Genomic DNA, 16,121 nt, shown 5'->3' on the forward strand with positions numbered 1-16,121 from the left:
TGTTATTTATACATTTCCACAGATCATTGTCAACAGCTCATCCAAACAGCACAGAAACAGCAAAAGTTTTCAACTCAGTACACAGTTGAAATGTTTTCTGTATCCATGGATCAAGGTTCTTTAGATCTGAGCATTCTTCTTAAGCATCTTTTATTCCCTCTTTTCTTTCCAATATTTGCCAGCCACAAAGAACAATATATGAATAATCAGTGGTATGCTGACTTATACCTGGCTAAGATGCTGTACCCATACAATAAAATTACCATTTGAGCTACACGATATCAAAATATATCAGCTACTGTGTGCAACGGTTTTAAGTATAAAGTGCTGTATAGCTTTAGGGCAGAAGCATGCTGAAAATACAGAATTCATTTCAATTTTTTTAAAAAATGAAGCGTTTCTAATCACTTGCGGGAGCGATGTAGTTAGCAGCTTCACAAGGAATCAGAGTCAGTTTTGTTTCAGATAGAACATGAGTATTCAGGGAATACATGCAGAATGTTACACTGGCTACATTCAATTAATATTCACACATGAAACCCCCTTCCCCCATAAAATCTCTCTGCTAGAAATTATTGGAATTAATAATTAATAAACTAGTATAAGAGATAGGTTTCTAGTATTTACTAAACTTGCTTGTTTCAGCAGTTTCTCTGATGGAATGTATTTAACCAACTAATGTGCAACTATTAATATCAAATTTTATGTCAGAAATGTCAATTAAAGTTAAAATGATAGCTTACTGCAAGCATTTACCTGAATTGTTAGTACCTCCATGCCTGTTATGCAGCCATTATGAAAGTAGGGGATGTTGTCCACATAAATATTAACATATACATAGCAAAATCAATGAGAAGCAGACAAGTCTTAAATATCAGGGAAATATGGTATACTTTTTACATGTTTTTATAGCAACCACTGTGCAATCTGTGAAGTAAGTGATAACAACTCTTGCAATCCATGAGCTACTGAAATGCCTAGGATCAGCTCCATTACAGGTACTATAGTTAGAGTAACTACAGAATCACTCACAGCCTTTCATGGCCAACTTCAAAGCAATTCATAGGAACAAGAAGTAGTATGTAGGAAGAAAACTTACTTCTGTCCTCCCCCCTTAGCTAAAAAGTTGTCATCATTTCAACGGATGAAAGGGGAAGGGAAGGAAGGTATGGTTCCTTTAAGCTGTTAAGCTGCACTATGACTTTCCATGCATACACTCATTTCATCTCATAAGGGTTGTGATTTACCAAGGATCACTGGATAGCTAATTTAAAAAACAAGCACACATAATTTAAAAAAAATGAAAGAATTTGACTTTAAAATCCCACTTGCTGTTACATCTTTCAACCAGCCCTCCTCTTGAGGGCGACACTCTCATTGGTTTTGGTGTCCCTTTTTTTTTTTTTTTTTTTTTTTTTAAATGTCCCTTCAGTTTAGCCCTTATCCAGGTCACAAACTTACTTATCACCACTGATATCACAAGGAGCTCATTAGTACTAAGAGATGTTCTTTATCTTTCAAAAGTACTACAATTAAAAAAAAAAAACAAAAAACAAATTTACAAGTCAGAAGGCTTGCTTGGATCAAAATGACAGCTCAGCCAAGGTGCCACCACTGCATTCTATACAGAGCTTCTTAAAACTGTTCCAATACAGTGGAATAGCCTTGTGCAACAGATACGGCTGCACTGTTTGAAGCTGGTACATAGCAATTCTCCCTTGGATTTCATAATTATTTACCTTGCCCAGAGGTACTGCTGATAATGAATGATGAAATAGGTTGCTTTTGTGGGCTCCATTTGAAGTGCCCCTGCAAACCTTACCCGCCTCCCAATTGTCGCTCCTCCAACATAATTATTCTAGCTTGACTGGCATGACAAATTAACGATCAGGCAGTGCTTCTGAAGTAGAAAAGAGTGTTTTCCCTAGAATAAATTGCTCTAATCCTTAACGCTAGACACCAGGCATGTCTATTCATTAACTGGACAGGCTCCACTGCTGACTTAAATTACCTGATTTCTTCTGAGTCTAGATTACAAATCCTGGGACCTTGGAGCTTACAAGACTGAAATAAAATTCCATGGCACACAGATTCCAAAGAAAACCCTCCAAAAGAAGTAAAACAACAACAAAGCTTGCTTTCTATCAAACCCTTTAAAAGCAAACAAAATAAATGGATAATAATAATAAACCCTTCAGTTCTATTTCATTGATCTTGACTGTCAAACAAATTTCATATTTTTGGTTCAGAAAAGCAAAACAGGGGTTGATTTTTTTTTTTTTTACATGTTAAAATAGCCCTAGACTTGAGAACTTTTATAATGAAACAATCCCCACACTGAAATGTATTCTAAATCATCCATTCTGTAAGGAGTATGAGCTTCTCTCCCCCTCTCCCTGTCCCCCTTACTCTGCCCTTGCTTCAGCAAATGTGCTTGTGGTCTTTGCAACACCATTTCAATTGATTTTTCTTTAAACATTTCACTGCTGCGAGGGCGTTGGGAGTGCTATCAGCAATACATCCCCCATAACCTTTACTGCATACCTGATATGCAAGTGAGGAAATTGGCCTGAAGAATAAAAAACACCTCCCAAACAAATTCCATCCTCCGACTTTCATTCCAAGAGCATCACTCGGCAAAAAAGATCAATGCCACAGTATGAATTTTTCCAGCAAAATCTCCTTTTCCGCCTGCTGTAGGTATTTCCCAGACACGACACGTCTGCCACATGTCAAATTTCCCTTAAACAAGCGACATTTGTTTCCCTTTCTGCCCTGGATCGGACGAAAAGCAGCGCACGGCTCTTCCAGCAAATCTAGGGAACAAATCCACCAAATATTCCTACAATGCATAAGACAAGCTCGCCCCCTTCTCCGATCAGTCTATTCCAGTGCGCAGAGCTCAAAGTTGCTCCCAAACTCTCCAGTCCTCAGGGCAGGCTTTCCAGAAAGGCTCATAGCTGGGTGTTCTCTCCTGTAACGAGAAGGCAATGCAAATCACCACCCAGCACCATGGCTTTTGCGCGAAATAGAGAGAGATAAGAAGAGAGAGAATAGGAAAATGTGGTCGAATTTTGTCTCTTTTCTAGTATAATTTCTCTTGCCCTCTGCCAAGGTTTTCCACAATAGAACTGTAGGGGTCCTTCCCGTCTCATCTATGGATCTCTCTTTCTACTTGAGCACAGGAGGAAATGTACTGGGGAGAAATAATTCGGTCAATCCTTTTCCCCACCCCCCCCCCCCCTCTCTCATCCAATTATTCCCCCCGCCCCTAAAAAAAACCACACACACAAAAAACCCCCAGCCTACAATTTAACAATCTTGACGATATTAACAAAATTTACAATGCAAAAAAGAAAAGAAAAAAAAATGCCCAAGTAATTAATATTTACTTTACATAATTCAAGGCATTTAAATTTGGTTTTAAAATGTCTTCTTTAAAAATAAGAGAAGGTGAGGATGACCAAAACCAATTTTTGCAGAGCTTGGTAGCATAGCTCCCCCTTTCCCAAACCTACCACCCTAGTTGCCTTTCTCCCAACTTTACCCAAGCTAACTGGCAGGGAAGCTAAAACAGGAGTGTGTGTGAGAGAGAGAGATTATAAAAAAATATATGGGACTGTATGCTCCGGGCTTCCACCAGGGGAGGGGGGACTGCGCCCAGCGCTCCGCAGTGATTCTCTCTGCTTAGGGAGGGCTTCACTTACCAAACCCGTCCTGCACCTCGGCTAACAAAGTGGGAGGGGGTGTTGCTCCTGCCCGGCGCCCTGCCTGCTGCAGGCGGGCTGAGACCTCGGCCAGGCGCCCTGGAGCTTGCGGGGGTTGGTGTGGCTCGGGGACCCTCTCCGCCGGCGGTGCTCGGCAGCTCTCTGAAGTGATCAGCTGCCGCAGCAGCGTGCATGCTTCCTTGCAGGACTGTATGTGCCTGTTTCCCCGCAGCAAAAATCCACTCCTTTCCCCACTTCTGATGCAAACAACTTCCTGACTGGTGAATGGGTATCAGCGTCCGATTGGTGCTTCCACTCCCTCTCTCTTTCTCTCTCTCTCTTTTTTTTTTCCCTCAGTGGTCAGCATGAATTGCAGCCTGGTGCTGGAGAATCTATTTTCTAAACTGAGCTCCGGGGTGGCATCTCTCCTGATACACATATGCCTTTCTTCGGGGCTCTCTAGTGGGGGTTCTGAAGACTTAAAAAACTAACTTTGTTCTTTGCTGGTGCTTTTCTTTTCTCTTGCCCTCGGGGCTGGGGGTTCCAAAGACTGAAAAAAAAATTGAAAATAAAGATGTTGAATTCTTGGGGTGACTTTTTTTTTTTCTTCCTTTCCTGCTTGGACATTTCACTTTGCTTGCCCTGCTTGCTGGCCACAGGATACCAACCCCAGCATGATAGAAAGAAGACTAGAAAAAGGAGGGGGGGGGTCGTCTTGCTGACCCTTCTCGTAGGTGGTGGGGTCATGTCACTGGCCACTGGGAGGAGCTCTCCCGTTCTTCCTTCAGTACCTCTAACTTCTGGGGTGGGGGGAGCTTCAACTCCACTTTTTTCAGCAGGGGAGATGGCCAGCCAAAAAATAGTGGGCTCCCCTAATCTGCCCCCTCAGCAGGAAGGGAGGGGTCCCTTATTCTGCCCCCTTCGGCAGTGAGGGAGGGATGTTGCTGAGGATGGGATGGGGACAGTCCCTCACTCTGTCTTTTCACCAGAGAGGGGAGGGGGGTGTCGCTGACATGGGAGGGGAGCATGGAAGGGAATTCAAAAAAGAACAGGGAGGGGGGTTTCTCCCTGTTCTGCTTTTACAGCGGGGGAGGGGGAACCCTAAAGTAAGAACAAAACAGTAATACAAAAGGAAAGAACTAAATGTTAAAGATTAAAACATAATGAGGAGGGACGGGAGGGGATAGGAGCAGAGCACCCTGTCCACTGCTCACTGGCAGGCAAACTCCTTCACCTAGCGGTGGATACCATGGCCTTAAACAGGGCCCCACACTCCAGGGGACTGCCCCCAGCCAACTTCTCCTGCCTTGAATGCCACATTGCCTGTCTGACGGCAGACAGGAGGAAGTCGTCCAGGGTGTCCCTTGCACGCAGGAGCCCCTTTCTGGCCGTGCATCTGAAGATCACGAGGTGAGGAGTGAAATTTAACCAAAACCCTGAAATAAAACCTTCAAAAAGGAAAGGAATGGTGTTAATCTGGGACATTTCAATCCCAGGTGGGGGAGGTCCGTTTCCTGTCTGCAAAAAGGACAGAAGGGGTCTGCCTGACTGAAGGTACCTGCCAGAGGCCACGTCTCCATGCACCAGTCTCCAGCTGCAGTTCCCTTCGTACCTGGGAGGCAATCCTGTGTAGAAGGACTCCCAGCTGGAACCTCCCTCATCTCCCCCAGGTCCCAACACATCCCTCCAGGGAGTGTTGGGACAGGAGGCAAGGGCAAGGCAGTGCACCGTGTGGGCCATCAGCAGGTACAGGTTCTTTCAAGACACGGTTCAGAAGACTGCTAGGGGCAACTCCCACAGCTTACTAAGGCTGTGGGCCCAAGGAGACTAAGCCTGAGAGGGCCCGCCATCTGGCAACGTCCCAGTCTATGCTATCCAGGCCTCTGGTCATGCCCAGAAGTCTCCAAGCCTTCATCACTTCTTTGTACAATCTTGACAACTGCGAGAGGGAGCGAATGGTGATGCTTCTCATGTCCACGACAAACAGCTGCTAGTTATACGCAGGTCACTCAAATGACAGAGAAAATGAGCCACCAGCGGGTGCCATCGCGGAGTGGGGTCTGCATACAGAAATCTCTGCAGGACCTGGGGGCGGAAAGTGTGCATCTGACTTCCCAGGCACACAAGCCCCTGTTTGCCCTCTCTAAGGGGGAGAGACAGGACCCTCGTAGAGACCTAGTGCTTTCTGCCCCCCCCCCACCCCACCCCGAAAAAATCCAGTAGCTTCTTCTGGGTGTGGGTGAAGAACTCCTGAGTCGGGTTCAAGGCAGTGAGACGGTGCCACAGCATGCTGGCCACCAGATGGTTCACCACCAAGGCCCAACAGCGATAAGACAACAGTTGTAGCAGCCCCTTCCATGCCCTGAGGCAAGCTTCCACGTTCTCTCCAAGCTCCTTCCAGTTGACAGGAGCAGGGGTTTCCATGATGGAAAGATGGATGCCCAGGTACCTAAGGGTCTCCTGCCCCCTCATCAGGCCAGGGAGAACATTCACTCGTTGTGGTCCTACCAAGTGGCCAGTGCGCTTGGACCAGATGATCTTTGCCAAGGTTGCTGCCAAATAAATCTGCTGGCAATCCTGCACCTTCTCCAAATCAGCTGGGTCCTGAGCCATGAGGAACACGTTGATGGCATAGGCCGAGAGGGCAACCCGCACATCCAACTCTCATAGTACTAGCTCCATGAGCTGCCTATGCAGCAGACAGAGGAACAGCTGGATGGCTACATGTACAGCTGGCCCAAAAGGGGGCACTCTTGATGTAACCCTCGCCTGAATGTCAGAGGCACCACTAAGGACCAGTTGATCTTAACGAGGCATTCTGCCCTCAAGTACAAGAGGAGGAGGTGCCTCACAAACTCCAGCCTGAAGCCGAATGCCTGCAAGGTCCCCATGAGATACTTGTGATCCACCTTGTCAAAGGCCTTCTTCTGATTAAAGGACAAAAAGGCCATCAGGCCAGACCTACCAGCCAGATGAATCAGGTCCCCAACCAAAAAGATGTCATAAAAATCATATAGGTCTGGTCTGGGTGGATCACCTCTGCCAGCACGGACGCCAGCCCCCAGGGAGAGCATCTTGGCCAGGATCTTATTGTTCGTGCAAAGCAGGGAGAATGGGCGTCAGTTCTTTAGGTCATGTGAGTCAGCACTGTGTGACGGCAGGACACGGGCGGGTCCTAGGGTGTCAAAAAAGAAGCTGACAAACTCGGTGGTGAACCCATCAATTACTGGGGATTTCCCTCTTGGCATCTTCCCAAGAGCTTTAGTGAGGTCTCTAGGCCTAGGGGTAGGTCCAGCTGCCTTGCTCACCATCAGAAGCCCCTCCCACAGAGCTTTGCAGGCATCCAGGTCCACCGGGTCCAGTAAAAACAGAGCCATGTCCTGGACCTTCGCTCGGTAAAGGGGGTGCCGTCCACAGATAACAGGCATGTTATCTGTTTCTTGTTCTCCCCTCCACTTCTCCAGCCTGTAGAAAAGGCATAAGCCACGGTCCATCTCCTCCAGGAACTGAAACTGCAACAGCACATAGGCCCTGCTCTCCCGATGCACTTTGAGGATTCGCAGGGCCTGCCTTTTCTCCTTGTACTTGGGGAGCACAATTTGGTCTCCTCCCTGGTCCTGCGTGCTGTGGAGGCACTCCTCCAGCTCCAGCATTTCCCCCTGAAAGCTGCTGGAGCATCAGGCACTGCTCCGCGTTCACACCTTTGGCATGTTCTTTCCAGAGAACCCAGAGGCGGACCTTTCCCATGTCCTACCGCTGAGCGAGGAAGGGGGAAGTCTGCTCCCTGGTAGCAGCAGTTCACTCAAAACTCCCCCTCTGCCACCACTAACCCCTTTTCCACGAGGAGCGAGCTGTAAAGTGCCAGTGAATCAACCTGGGCTGTGTGGGGCTGAGCACTACCCTCAGGGCCACTAGGTTGTGGTCGGAGAGGGAGGCGGCTCCACTGTACACTTTAGCCCAATGCATCAACCAAGGGAAAAATACCACCAATCGATTCAAGAGCTGGACACCCACTCCTTTCCCACCTTCATGAAGGTGAAGCTAGAACAGGTTCCCGGGTGCTGCTCATACCAGACGTGCGCCAGCAAGAGACATCAGACAGCCTCCCTGAAGTACCTGGCCGTGTCCACGGTCCATTCCAGGCCTCTGCGATCCAGCAGGTCAAGAGTGACGTTAAAATTGTTCCTGAGCACCACTTCCTTGTTGAGGTCCAGGTCTCGTAGGCAGTCTGACAACACCAGTCATGGAGTTTGGAGCATGCATGCTGACTCAATTCACAGTGCAGCTCCTGAGCTGTAACCTCACGTGCAGCATTCTGCCCAGCACGATGGCCTCAGTGCCCAGCACCTCTGCCTGAGGGGCTTGCGAAATCAAGATGGCCACCCCGCCTTCCACTCCCGAATTGTGACTGAAGGTCATCTCACCATCCCACCCCAGGTGCCAGGATGCTTTGGCATCCAGGTTGGTGTGGATCTCCTGTAATAAGGCCACCTGGTACCCACCGTGCTTGAGAGCACCCACTGCCTGCAGAACCCAGCTCCACAGCTGTTGATGTTGAGGGTGCACAATGTCAATGCCATTCTCTGTTAAGCAGCAAAATGGGTACATGCGCAGACAGCCCCATCACAGAGCCTCCGCAGCACATCTGTTCGACCAGCCAGGGAGGAGGCAGCTCACTGTTGGCTCATGGCCGCCTGCTTCACATCCCTTCCCCGGATGATTGTATTTTAAACAATGTCCATGCCTGTTGTACACTTTTAACCTTTGCAGCTGTACCTTTCAGTTTTTTTCTATTTTCCTCATTTTATCAAAGTTTCCCTTTTGAAAATTTATGTTAAAGTTGTAGATTTCCATATTGTCCTCCTTCCAGTCATTAGTTCAAATTTGATAAGTTAAGATCTCTTTTGCCAAGTGTCCCTACCACAGTTACCTCTCTCACCAAATCCTGCATTCCACTAAGAATTAAATCTAAAATAGATCCCTCTCTCATTGGTTCCTGAACCAATTGCTCCATGAAGCAGTTGTTTATTCCATCCAGGAATTTTATGTTTCTAGCATGTCCTGATGTTACATATACCCAGTCAATATTGGGGTAATTGGAATCTCCCATTATTACTGCACTGCCAATTTGGTTAGCTTCCCTGATTTCTCTCAGCATTTCATCATCTGTCTGACCATTTTGGCCAGGTGGCTCATAGTATACTCCTATCACTATACTCTTACCCAATACATATGGGATTTCTACCCATATAGATTCTACTGAGCATTTAGACTTTTGTATGATCTTTATCCTGTTGGACTCTATAACGAGCAAGTCAGGTTGTCCTGTATATCCCCCTTCCTCCAGGTTGGAGTAAGGGTGGTATCCTGACAAGAACATGGGTGGCAGGGCCTCCCCTTAGTCAAGACCCCGTGGAGGTGGAGTCTTTTTCAGAGTGGGAAAGCTCATCCCAGCTGGACTCTCTTCGGTGTTGGTCAGTGCAGAGGGGTGGGGGTATTTCCTCAGCTGGGGGAGGCAGAGACTGGCTCACTTCCTGTTGCCTTGGTTTTTCACTTCCTGGAAGGGGATAAGCGGAAGTGGCATATAGAGAGAAGGGGATGGAGCGGGGCCTCCATCGAAGGGAGAAGGGCTGCTGAAGGGTGGCATTCTCCGTGGTGGGTAAGTCAAGCCACTCTTCTGACTTCCCTTACCCGTGGGTCCCTCTACCGTCCCTCCTGACAGACCCTTGGGTTCCCCGCCCTTGGGAGGTGCCCCTCAGGGACCTTGGAGCTAATCTCCAGGGCAGAGACCAGCTCCCCACCCTGGTGACCAGACCAAGGTCCTGAGAGCAAATATTACCCGACCATGACCACATGATGCCAGCTGCTTCCTTAGTCAGTGGCGGACTCAGGAGAGGGGGAGGGGGTACCCTGGAGGCCTTTTGAGTAGGACGGGAGTCCCTGTCACTAGCTAAGGGTAGAGGTGGGGGGAGGAGAAGTCAAACCTTTCTCCAGAGGAGATGGCCTGGGGGGTCCACTCCATGGGCTTCTCCCCACGAGTTTCCTCCTCTTTGCAAATAAAAGGGAGGGGCCAGTGAATTCAGGTAGTGGGGTGGGGGGAGGCATGGTGAGCATCTCCATCTCCTTGGCCTCTCATGCAGCTATGCCACATTCAAGAGGGGGGGGCGTCCTTTCCCTCTCCACAGTTGAAGATTAGAAGGGGAAAAGGAGCAGCAGGACAAAGCTGGGATGAGGCCCTGATTCCCTATCTGAAGGGTCTTCCTCCCTCACTGCATTGTCCCTGATCTAGTGTTGAGCTCCCTTCCAGGGGCCTCGTGTCTGGCTTTGGTGCAGCACCTGTTGCTGCCACCATAACCCCCCAGGTTCTCGGTGCCCTCTTCATGGAGTGTGAAGGAGAGGGGGTGCAAAGGGAGGCAGGGAGGTTGGTGACACCGTGCTGGCTGTCTCACCCATTGCCCCCTTTGCTTACCTTGCCAGTCGCCCTGACCTGCTCCCTCTTGTGCCTGTGCCTTTCTTCGAAGTTGAGAGGCACCGTTGTGGGAGTGGCAGGCTCTGGCCATGCCTCGGTGGCGGGGAGTTCCTCAGACAGTAGAGTGCCGGATTATGTCTCTTGCGGGGCAAGTTCGGGTGGCTTCTGGCCGCCTGGAGCCCAGGGTGGAAGTGACACACCCAGGCCTGCTTCCAGTAGGAGGAGATATGGCACAACTCCCTCTCTCGGTGACCTTCCGGGATGCGGTGATAGGGTGGTGAATGCCCCCAGGTCACTGAGATGATGTTTTATCAGGGTGTCTGGGAAGTGCAGTGGCATGTTACTAAAAACCACATGGGTCCCTTGCCCCATGACAGGCTCCACCACAAGCCCCTCCTCGACGGCCTTATGGGCCGCCTGGAGGGACCTGTCAAACATTACGGCCTTGCCGTTCGTTCTCCCCACTGCCACTACCTGCTTAGGCTTGACCAGTTTAGCCAGGGTGGCGCTGTAGTGGAGGGTGTTGGGCAAAGCCAGCATATGGAAGCACAAGCCGTGCTTGAGGGTGAGGCTGGAGGACCCGGCTGCCAAGGAGTATAAGTCTGTGGGAAGATGGGGAGGGAACCTCCATCTCTCATCCCAGATGCTGTTGAACATAAGAACATAAGAACATAAGAAAATGCCATACTGGGTCAGACCAAGGGTCCATCAAGCCCAGCATCCTGTTTCCAACAGTGGCCAATCCAGGCCATAAGAACCTGGCAAGTACCCAAAAACTAAGTCTATTCCATGTAACCATTGCTAATGGCAGTGGCTATTCTCTAAGTGAACCTAATAGCAGGTAATGGACTTCTCCTCCAAGAACTTATCCAATCCTTTTTTAAACACAGCTATACTACCTGCACGAACCACATTCTCTGGCAACAAATTCCAGAGTTTAATTGTGCGTTGAGTAAAAAAGAACTTTCTCCGATTAGTTTTAAATGTGCCCCATGCTAACTTCATGGAGTGTCCCCTAGTCCTTCTACTATCTGAAAGAGTAAATAACCGATTCACATCTACCCGTTCTAGACCTCTCATGATTTTAAACACCTCTATCATATCCCCCCTCAGTCGTCTCTTCTCCAAGCTGAAAAGTCCTAATCTCTTTAGTCTTTCCTCATAGGGGAGTTGTTCCATTCCCCTTATCATTTTGGTAGCCCTTCTCTGTACCTTCTCCATCGCAATTATATCTTTTTTGAGATGCGGCGACCAGAATTGTACACAGTATTCAAGGTGCGGTCTCACCATGGAGCGATACAGAGGCATTATGACATTTTCCGTTTTATTCATCATTCCTTTTCTAATAATTCCCAACATTCTGTTTGCTTTTTTGACTGCCGCAGCACACTGAACCGACGATTTCAATGTGTTATCCACTATGACACCTAGATCTCTTTCTTGGGTTGTAGCACCTAATATGGAACCCAACATCGTGTAATTATAGCATGGGTTATTTTTCCCTATATGCATCACCTTGCACTTTTCCACATTAAATTTCATCTGCCATTTGGATGCCCAATTTTCCAGTCTCACAAGGTCTTCCTGCAATTTATCACAATCTGCTTGTGATTTAACTACTCTGCACAATTTTGTGTCATCTGCAAATTTGATTATCTCACTCGTCGTATTTCTTTCCAGATCATTTATAAATATATTGAACAGTAAGGGTCCCAATACAGATCCCTGAGGCACTCCACTGTCCACTCCCTTCCACTGAGAAAATTGCCCATTTAATCCTACTCTCTGTTTCCTGTCTTTTAGCCAGTTTGCAATCCACGAAAGGACATCGCCACCTATCCCATGACTTTTTACTTTTCCTAGAAGCCTCTCATGAGGAACTTTGTCAAACGCCTTCTGAAAATCCAAGTATACTATATCTACCGGTTCACCTTTATCCACATGTTTATTAACTCCTTCAAAAAAGTGAAGCAGATTTGTGAGGCAAGACTTGCCCTGGGTAAAGCCATGCTGACTTTGTTCCATTAAACCATGTCTTTCTATATGTTCTGTGATTTTGATGTTTAGAACACTTTCCACTATTTTTCCTGGCACTGAAGTCAGGCTAACCGGTCTGTAGTTTCCCGGATCGCCCCTGGAGCCCTTTTTAAATATTGGGGTTACATTTGCTATCCTCCAGTCTTCAGGTACAATGGATGATTTTAATGATAAGTTACAAATTTTTACTAATAGGTCTGAAATTTCATTTTTTAGTTCCTTCAGAACTCTGGGGTGTATACCATCCGGTCCAGGTGATTTACTACTCTTCAGTTTGTCAATCAGGCCTACCACATCTTCTAGGTTCACCGTGATTTGATTCAGTCCATCTGAATCATTACCCATGAAAACCTTCTCCATTACGGGTACCTCCCCAACATCCTCTTCAGTAAACACCGAAGCAAAGAAATCATTTAATCTTTCCGCGATGGCCTTATCTTCTCTAAGTGCCCCTTTAACCCCTCGATCATCTAAAGGTCCAACTGACTCCCTCACAGGCTTTCTGCTTCGGATATATTTAAAAAAGTTTTTACTGTGAGTTTTTGCCTCTACAGCCAACTTTTTTTCAAATTCTCTCTTAGCCTGTCTTATCAATGTCTTACATTTAACTTGCCAATGTTTATGCTTTATCCTATTTTCTTCTGTTGGATCCTTCTTCCAATTTTTGAATGAAGATCTTTTGGCTAAAATAGCTTCTTTCACCTCCCCTTTTAACCATGCCGGTAATCGTTTTGCCTTCTTTCCACCTTTCTTAATGTGTGGAATACATCTGGACTGTGCTTCTAGAATGGTATTTTTTAACAATGACCACGCCTCTTGGACATTTTTTACTTTTGTAGCTGCTCCTTTCAGTTTTTTTCTAACAATTTTTCTCATTTTATCAAAGTTTCCCTTTTGAAAGTTTAGCACGAGAGCTTTGGATTTGCACACTGTTCCTTTTCCAGTCATTAAATCAAATCTGATCATATTATGATCACTATTGCCAAGCGGCCCCACCACCGTTACCTCTCTCACCAAGTCCTGTGCTCCACTGAGAATTAGATCTAAAATTGCTCCCTCTCTCGTCGGTTCCTGAACCATTTGCTCCATAAAGCTATCATTTATTCCATCCAGGAACGTTATCTCTCTAGCGTGACCCGATGATACATTTACCCAGTCTATATTGGGGTAATTGAAGTCTCCCATTATTACTGCACTACCAATTTGGTTGGCTTCCCTAATTTCTCTTAGCATTTCACTGTCCATCTCACCATCTTGACCAGGTGGACGGTAGTATACCCCTATCACTGTAGTCTTCCCTGATACACAAGGGATTTCTACCCATAAAGATTCAATTTTGTATTTAGTCTCATGCAGGATGTTTATCCTGTTGGACTCTATGCCATCCCGGACATAAAGCGCCACACCTCCTCCCGACTGCTCCTCTCTGTCATTGCGATATAATTTGTACCCCGGTATAGCACTGTCCCATTGGTTATCCTCTTTCCACCATGTCTCTGAGATGCCAATTAAGTCTATGTCATCATTTACTGCTATACATTCTAATTCTCCCATCTTACTTCTTAGACTTCTGGCATTAGCATACAAACATTTCAAAGTTTGTTTTTTGATTGTATTTTTATTCTGCTTTTTAATTGATAGGGATAAGTTAGAATTTTTTAGCTCAGGTGAGTTTTTAGTTACAGGCATTTGGACTACTTTTCTAATTATTGGAACCTCACTGTCGGGATGCCCTAATTCTAGTGCATCATTAGTATCCTTTAAAGATACATCTCTCCGAACCATGCGCTGCTGAGCGACTGTCGGCTTTCCCCTTTGTTCTAGTTTAAAAGCTGCTCTATCTCCTTTTTAAGGGTTAGCGCCAGCAGTCTGGTTCCATCCTGGTTAAGGTGGAGCCCATCCCTTCGGAAGAGACTCCCCCTTCCCCAAAAGGTTCCCCAGTTCCTAACAAAACTGAATCCCTCTTCCTTGCACCATCGTCTCATCCACGCATTGAGACTCCGGAGCTCTGCCTGCCTCTGGTGACCTGCGCGTGGAACAGGGAGCATTTCAGAGAATGCTACCCTGGAGGTTCTGGATTTAATCTTTCTACCTAAGAGCCTAAATTTGGCTTCCAGAACCTCCCTCCCACATTTTCCTATGTCGTTGGTGCCCACGTGTACCACGACAGCCGGCTCCTCCCCAGCACTGTCTAAAATCCTATCTAGGTGACGCGTGAGGTCCGCCACCTTCGCACCAGGTAGGCATGTTACCAGGCGATCCTCACGCCCACCAGCCACCCAGCTATCTACATTCCTAATAATCGAATCACCAACTATGACGGCCGACCTAACCCTTCCCTCCTGGGCAGTAGGCCTTGGGGAGGCTGTGTAGGTGGGCTAGGAGCCAGAGGGAAGAGGTGTGGCACCGCAGGGGGGGGGGCCTCCGGTGGTGGTGATGGTAGCAGCTTACACTGCCAGTGGTAGTGTCAACAACCGTGGTATGGATAGCGATGCCCCTGGTGGCTCGCTTTCAGGCCTTTTTTCTTTGCGGAAGAGGGAAGGGTGATAGAAACATCACTCTAGAAGGTGACACATCCAGTAGGGAACGTGAAAAAGGTTGGTGGGCAGGGGAGGGAGGGCTGCAGATGATGCCTCTGGGGTCCCACCGGAGAGGGGCAGAGAGGAGGTTATGTTTGACCTTACTCCCTCTTTCCGGTGGGTTTTTTCCAGTGGTTGATGCAGGCAATGTCCTCACTGAGGAGGAGAATAGGTTGGATGGGGGAGTCACACCTTCCTGCGTTGGAGTTGGGGTGACAGGGTCTAAGTTGGGGGGGTTGTCGATGATGGGAGCGGGGGTCCCCTTATCAGTATCCGGGCTCTCCTCACCGTCTCCCTGATCTCCCTCATCTCCCTCTTCTGGGACATTTGCTGCACAGCTCGGAGCGGCTAGAGACCCTCCCGCTTTCCCTCCCGCCCGGACTCACCTGGCTGCAGATTGGGGGGGGGGGGAGGAGGTGTGTGTGTGGGGGGGGAAGGTCACTGTTGGAGAGGTATTAATCTCCATGGTAATGTCCTTTGCCTCTAAGAGACCTTTCCCTTTCCCTAGATTGAGGGTTACAACTGCTTTTGCAGCCATGAGGTGTTTTTTTTTTTTCCTAAAGGGTGGGGAAAAAAGAGGGGGGGGGTGTTTCTCAACTGTTGTCTTGAGAGGGAGAGGAGAAACACAAAACTCTACAGCAAATCTAGGGTTGGGATTGGGAGAGAACACAAAAAAAGAGGATTAAGGCACCTAGACCTGAACCCAAAAGGGAGCAGAAAAAATAAAAAGCCAGGGAGGAAGAGTGGGAAGGATCCAGCACCTTCCCTTCCTCACAAATCTTCTGTAGCCCTCTGTTCGCCAGGGGTCACCTTCCCAGCCTCGGGGAGCAGGGTAGTTACTACCCTGAGGTGGGGAAATAAATCTCCGGGGCCGTGAGTGTGTGTGGGGGCAGGATAACCTGCAGGGCAGTGCCAGGCTGAGAACGCTCCACACAAACAAACCACTCTCCAGACTCAAGTTATGCTCCAAAGAATACATAGTATATTGAAGAATCTTCTGAATCAAACACAGAGACAGTTCAAGTAGTCGCAGAAATTAAACAGAATCACAGTTCCAGAAAATCTTTTAACTCTTCTGCTTATAGCTCCTCTCCTTAAATAACAGTTTGTTCTTACAGCTAACCAGAGTTTCTAGTTAACTTTGTTGCTTCATTTCTCCTCACTCTTTCACACAGCCTAACCTGGTCCTCCTTTAGTTTCAGTAGATAGCAAAATAGTTACTCACAAGAATGTCCTGCTCAGCTCAAGGAAAAATCCTTCTAGCTCAGCATCAGGATCCTGCGAGCCCCAAAACAAGTTCCCTCTGTCACAGTTTAGCTTCCTTGTCCA

General features: G+C 47.6%; 1 protein-coding gene across 1 annotated transcript in view; it reads right to left on the reverse strand.

Moving 5' to 3' along the window:
- Positions 1 to 16,121, reverse strand: part of CA10 (carbonic anhydrase 10) — an 834,819-nt gene that overhangs the window by 812,784 nt on the left and 5,914 nt on the right. The window contains 2 exon segments of the mRNA XM_029600669.1: positions 2,545 to 2,974; positions 4,200 to 4,257. Coding sequence (XP_029456529.1) covers positions 2,545 to 2,605 — 61 coding nt within the window. The 5' untranslated portion in view covers positions 2,606 to 2,974; positions 4,200 to 4,257.

The sequence above is a fragment of the Rhinatrema bivittatum genome, chromosome 4 (genome assembly GCF_901001135.1).
Source record: "Rhinatrema bivittatum chromosome 4, aRhiBiv1.1, whole genome shotgun sequence".
Classification (NCBI taxonomy): domain Eukaryota; kingdom Metazoa; phylum Chordata; class Amphibia; order Gymnophiona; family Rhinatrematidae; genus Rhinatrema; species Rhinatrema bivittatum.